At 44.2% G+C, this 6,516-nt stretch overlaps 1 protein-coding gene across 1 annotated transcript; it reads right to left on the reverse strand.

The window, feature by feature from the left end:
• Positions 1-3,960: 3,960 nt before the first annotated feature.
• hmx3a (H6 family homeobox 3a) lies at positions 3,961-6,308 on the reverse strand. Its single transcript, XM_054798872.1, has 2 exons — positions 5,664-6,308; positions 3,961-5,362 (listed from the first exon to the last, which is right to left on the reverse strand). Exons 1-2 carry the CDS (start codon positions 5,950-5,952, stop codon positions 4,737-4,739), a joined length of 915 nt encoding a protein of 304 aa, XP_054654847.1. The 5' UTR covers positions 5,953-6,308; the 3' UTR covers positions 3,961-4,736.
• Between the last annotated feature and the right edge of the window lie 208 nt (positions 6,309-6,516).

The following is a 6,516-nucleotide window of genomic DNA, read 5'->3' on the forward strand; positions in this document are numbered from 1 at the left end:
TTTTATGCATGTAAAACTATAAACACGTGTTTTGTGTTAACATTTTTGAGTCAGCCGCTGATGACGTCATAGACGAGCTACGTAGCTGTTGTAGCCACGCTGCAACTTAGCAAGCTGGCTTCTTTCTTAGAAGCTGCGGACGTTTTGTGATACAAATACATTAAGAAGGCAGTTGGACTCACGCAGAAAAAGGGGGAGGAAAATGTACGTAAACCAAGGCAACATTTTGGCGTACATTTTTGCTTTTTCCTGAAAAACACGCAAACTGGGGTGGCCCCCAGCTGAGGTTCCACTGGACGTCTAAACGTCCACTTTTGAGGATAGACGCATGCTAACCTTAACTTAACCTGTTGCTGCACAGTCTCCTCTTTGCTGCGGCGCTCCATTTCCTTGCTGCCTTCAATGTCCTCTTGGATAAAACCCTCGTTCTCCTACGCTGTTTTTATTTGTTTCGCCAAGTTACTATTTTTGAAGTGGAAAACTAATACCCAAGACGGCCCTGTGGGGTGGAAATGTGGCCTCATACTGCAGTGGTGAGGCACAACAACAGCGTAAGCTACCATTAGCGTGTGTGTTTATTTATTTATTTGTCACATCTATCCGTGTGTACTCAAATGTTACGGTGACAAATGTGCTTGGCCAATAAGGGAGCGGGAATGATGTGTTACCTGTATGGTACAGTATATGTTCAGAACACACAAGAAACAGTACCTGTAGTAGTTGGAGTATATGGCCTTTGCCAATGGAAAAGTGTCACTCTGTTGGAATTGTGATGAAAAGCCAAGCAAAACACACATCAGCATGGTCTTACGGCCGTGCAGCAAGTGCAAACTCAGACAGACCTCGCCAGAGCGCTCATGCGGGCAGGTGAATTAGCAAAACAAAGGCTTATTTCGCTAATACTCTGGGGGTTCATTCTATTGTGAAAAGGAGGCATATCTTGGCGTACGGCGCGGTGCGTCTTCTCAAGATGAACATTGTTATCTTTGTAAAGGCGGATTGTGCCTAATAAAGGTGCGTGTTTCTGGTTTGGGCCAACTTATTTAGGGCCTGATCACCAAGCGATAGGCCCTTATGAAACTGCAATGTTTATTAATATATTTCTATTATTATTCTTTGTTTCCTCGCATTTTTTTTGGGGGGGGGGGGGGGGGGTGCATAAGTAATAGCAAGTAATGAAATTGTGACGTTTCAGAACCAAACACAGAAAATTAGCCCCTGCCACCAGTTGCACGGATCATCATGAAATTTGGTGGAGACGTCTGTCATGACAGGACGCACAAGAAAGTCCCAAGAAGCCATGTTGGATACCAAACATTTTGGTTTGGACCAGGGACTTGGACCAAATGAGCCCAAGTCTAGTTGGTGGTTATTTTTTCAATAAATAGCAACGTTAGTGTCGTTAGTGGAGTGTAGGGTTGCTCTTGACCCACCGCGTGCAACAAGCGGGTGTTTTATCTGGCGGGGGGGTTTAACAAAGCAGGAGACAAGATGAAGTTATGGCGCGTTTTGATGTGGAAATCAAGCCTCGATAAATATTCAACTACACGCTTGGATTATGATCTATGGCGTGTCCGGCATCTCCAATAAGGAAATTACCAGGGAAAATGATATCAATAAATTTTCTAAGTATAAATGTTGATTGTGTTTCGATTTTCATTCAAGAAAGAGAGGGGCCCTGCTCTCTCTCTCTCTTTCTTTTTTTCTTCCACCTCTTCCTGTGGGTGAGAAAGAAGGAGAGCGAGAGTATAAATGCAAGCCGAGCCCTGGAGGTGCACCATTTATGTAATGTGAGTGTGGAAATGAACTGGGTAATTTATTGGAAAACACAAAGTCAGGAAGATTGGATCAGCACCGCCTATCCAAGGGCTCCTATCCATCAAGTTCCAATTAACAAGCTAACCATTGACTTTTAATGGCTTTCCAATCTACTGCCCTGATAGACTCATCAATTCCTAGGGGAGAAATTAAGAAAATCGACCGCAGAAACCACCCCAACCAACAACCCTGCCACCACGCCCCCCTCACCCCCCACCACCACCACCCCCTGCGGCGCGTGGGTGTCATTCTTCACGGCAACTATATGTCAAATTAAAAACACAATTAAAATTTAAACTGTTCCAATCAGACGCGGCCTCGCAACCTATGTTTCACTTAATGGAACCGTGAGGAAAATCGGATGCTCGCCTTCCATCAAGCGTGGGGAGTTCTTTGCAAACAAGCGTGCCGTGTAACGACATGTTTACGGTGCGTTTCCGGCATTCTGCTCATATTAGAGGCTTTAAAAATGGCCTGTGTGGAACTTCTGTGCGTATTTGCCTAATTAAGCACGACCCCAAAATAAAAAGTGTCTTCCTCCTTTGTACTGCTTTGATGGAATAATATACTTACATGTCTTTGAATCATTTGGGGCGTAACCGTGGACCCCCCCACCCCCCCTTCATGTTGATCCCGAAATAAATTTAGACTTACAAAAGGTGTAATGAAACATGTCCAAAATAAGCTTATTAGACCCCAAAATCATCAATAAGACTTAAAAATAACCCCCAAAAAATCCAAGCTACCCCCCAACCCACCCCACGTCTGATCATGTAATCGGATTTGTTTTTTTTTTACATAAAGACTCACAAATGGAAATTATCGAGTGGTAATTTCATTTCCAATTTATGCACACGGTGGCCATCAAGGTCATCATCCGTAGAGTTGCGCATGTTGGCCTGACTGAACGCCCCCCCTCCAAGTCACCCCCACGCCAGGTCGATATGTGCCAGAGGAATAACGCTGCCCTATAATCTATTAATTTGCAGTAATGGAGTGGCGTGGAGCGTGCGTGGGATAAGGTGCACGTCAATACTAGTGGTGATCCGAACATGTTGGCTCCTGATGACCTCATCGTCATGTGTGCGTCTTAACTATTATTATTATTATTATTACTATCATTATAATACACATTTGACTATTGCAGTCAGTCATCACGTAAAAATAGTCAACCAGAAAGTCTCTATGCAGGTTGATGAAAATATGAAACTATGCTTTTTCTGATAGCCACATGAATCATAATGCAATTTCTATTTATGAATAGACGTTTAAGATATCAATATATTGCTTTATTACTGGTTTGTCGAGTAGGATTATCATGTCAAATAAGCCTTAACTTCAATTCTGCTTGTCTTGAAGAAATAAACAAGAAAATAAATATTATTTAAGAGTTCATTTCAATTGTAAATTAAATAAATTCCATTTTTAAATATATATCGCGGATAAATAAGGCAAAAAATCAAATACTGCAATCGTGCAATGCTATGTAAATGTATGTATAATTTAAGATTTTAATATTGTTTTATTTTAATGAATGCAAAAATAGCATTTTTCCCCTCCCTCCCTTGAATGTATTAGTTACTTAGATTGCACATAAAAGAAGGTGCACGTCTGGACTGACTTTGTGCAGGCATCACGTGTCAGGTGACACTTGTAGGATCATACGAAGTAGAAGCGCAATAAATGATCTCTATATTTATTTTGAAAGGTTACACCGCGTATTCTTGCTTAAAAACAAATTAAGCTCATTTTATGTGTGTTTTAAGTGTCAGAATTCATGTGACGTATTTTTTTTATAAAAAAGGAAGATAATACAGCTGCTGCAACAACAGAGAAAAGAACAAAGGTGGAGATTATTGCCAGGGATCCTCATCTCTTTCTCTCTCACACACACACGAGGCCACGACACGCAGCTCACACTCGTGCACTAATGTCCTCTTTTGAATGCACAACAGACCATAATTTAGCAATTTGGCATAAATAATGTTTTCAGGAAAATCCACCTCTCAATTGTTTTGGTTGCAGTAACAATTAAATTGATTTTAAAATCTAAAATGAAAGAAAATAGAATGCAAAATAATAATCGTACAATAATAAAATGTAGGGAATAGTCTCCATTTATTTGCACCACATTGGTCCATCAATACAATATCAAAAAACGGTTTTTGTTTCCCTGTACAAAGAACATCTCCTGGCTCCGCTTCCTTCATTAAATATATACATTTACATCGTTTTATACACCAGTGTCGTCGACGCCGTAGAATAAAAAAATAAAAAAGAAAGGAGCAGGATTCCCCCAAAACTAAAAATATACAGAAACAGGGGGTGGGGCTGGGGGGCATTAACAGTTGAGAGTGTCTTGATTGTCACCCGTCAAGCTCTTGGTCAAAGCTGAACGAAACAGAATGATTATCAAATAAAAATGATTATTGTTTGAATGGGGGTGGGGCTATTGCACGTGATGGTAAACACGGGCGCATCTCAATAAATTAGAAAATCTTTGATTTATGTCAGTAGTTACGGTAGCCTGACGAAATATTTCAAGAATGTATTTATTCACTTGGATTCTTACAGCTAAAAAAATGTGGTCCGAAAGTTCAATCTAGCAAACAAAAAAGTTGAACTGATCTCTTAGCCTGAATTGAACTTTTGTAGGATTTATTGAATCATTTATTGAGATGCGGGCCTGCTCTGTATGTGAACGGAGGGCTGTAAACAAGACAAATGAAAAATAGAAGACACTCTGTCGGCAGTGTAAGCAGGTCGGCTCCTGAGATGATAGAATCATTCATAAGAATAAAAATGTGGTGAATTGTCGCAACGTGTAATGGCAAATAAGACAAACAGGTCTTACATTGGGTTTTTTCTTCGTGGAGTACAAAAATATGAAGTTTATAGTTTTGTTTCGGGGGTGTCTCTCACACAGGTCTAAGCAGGGGTACGGAGGTGACGATGGGGTGCGAGTAGTACACACCGGGGTGAGGGAAGGTGAGCAGCGGCTGACTGGCAGGCACGCTGGGGGTGGCACCGGCGCCCTCCGAGGCCGAGTTCTCATGGTAGAGGATGGGCACCCGCACTATCCTCTGCGCGGCGGCGTGGCTTAGGTTGGCCGCCTCCAGCTCGGCGGCCAGCTGCCTCTTCCACTTGTTCCTGCGGTTCTGGAACCAGATCTTGACTTGGGTCTCGGTCAGGTGCAGCGAGGCGGCCAGGCCTGCGCGCTCGGAGCTGCTCAGGTAGCGCTTCATGTCGAAGGTGGACTCCAACTGGAACACCTGGCTCCTGGAGAAGACGGTGCGAGTCTTCTTCTTGCGGCACGGCTTCTTGTCGTCATCCCCTCGCTTCTTCCAGTCGTCCAGCTCGTCCTTCTTGGTCTCCTCCGAGTCGCTTTCCTCCAGGATGATCTCGTCGCCGCTTTTGCTCGCCGTGTGCTCGTCGTCGTCCTCCTCGTCTTTGGCTTCCGGCTCAGACTTGAGGACCAGTTCTGGAGAGTCTCTGTCTGTTCCCGATGTTGGGGACGAGTCTCTGGCTGACAGCTTCTCTGCGACTGTAATGCAGATCATTTCGAGTTATTAGCACTTGTTTTCATTTCATGCCATTTTCATTCTTACAGTCATCACACAACAGGATAAAAATGCACCTTGGACTCATTGAAAAAACACTAGAATACACTTACAATATTGTATTCAATCATCATTCATTTGTGCATAAAATTCTATTTTATTAGCAGCAGCAATATTTGCAATGGTTTATAAGAGAGCTGCACGACTTATCAATGAATTACTGTTACCCACCATACAACAACAATATTGAATGTGTGGTACATATGACAATATGCCAGGCTTTACCTTCACTTCTGTGGATGTGTGCAGACGAGTTGAGGGCGTAAGGGTACCACCACGCCGACGTGCGCTCCAGGTAGTGGGCCGGCAGAGCGAACCTCTGCGCGGGCAGCTCGAAACGAGGGAAGCCGAAGTCGGCCACCTGGGACAACGAGAACCCTCCTGCAGCCTCCAGGGCCGCCTTGGAGGCCGCCAGCACTGGCTTGGGCTTGGGGGGCTTGCTGTCGCAGTTGAGCAGGTTCTTGATGAAGAAGGGGGAGTCCTTGGCCGGAGCCTCCTGCGTGGTCTCGGGCATGGCGGTGGCAGGGACGCGCGGAGGTGAGGACCGCAAAATGAGGGTGAGTTTGTATTTAGTTTCTACTTTTCTAAAGATCGGATTCCTCTTGTGTTGTCTTCTCGGCGCTTTATTGAAAGATTGCAGACTGGAAGGCTCGAAAAAGAGAAAACGGTCGAGAGGCAAAACGCGTGCACCGGCGTGCCAGATGTATCATCCCGGACTCGAACGCCGAACCCGCGGAGCCGGTGTGGCGTCTGATGCTAATGACGAAATAAAAATGTCATCCAAGTTAAATGCGGAAAGTATAGGCGATTGGGCTTGTACAATGGCAAATGGGATTAAGGGGAGAGACTTTGAGGAGGGAGGAGAGAAAGAGAGGGAGAGAGAGAGCATCCTCCCCTCTTTGGCTGCAGTGTGTGTGTGTGTGTGTGTGTGTGTGTGTGTGTGTGTGTGTGTGTGTGTGTGTGTGTGTGTGTGTGTGTGTGTCCCTGTTATTGCTCTCATAAACTCCTGTTAGGCAGCAAATGAGCACCAGGCTGTTAACGCCAAAGAGAAAGAAGCTTTGGATCTCTGCACACACAC

Source organism: Dunckerocampus dactyliophorus, chromosome 14 (genome assembly GCF_027744805.1).
Source record: "Dunckerocampus dactyliophorus isolate RoL2022-P2 chromosome 14, RoL_Ddac_1.1, whole genome shotgun sequence".
Classification (NCBI taxonomy): domain Eukaryota; kingdom Metazoa; phylum Chordata; class Actinopteri; order Syngnathiformes; family Syngnathidae; genus Dunckerocampus; species Dunckerocampus dactyliophorus.

What these genes read in the sequence shown, in the direction of transcription:
- hmx3a (XM_054798872.1), bottom strand. Translation starts at nt 5,952, where the DNA reads ATGCCCGAGACCACGCAGGAGGCTCCGGCCAAGGACTCCCCCTTCTTC. An exon ending in ACACATCCACAGAAGTGAAG is followed by an intron (nt 5,363 to 5,663) that starts GTAAAGCCTGGC and finishes TCTGCATTACAG; the next exon opens with TCGCAGAGAAGCTGTCAGCC.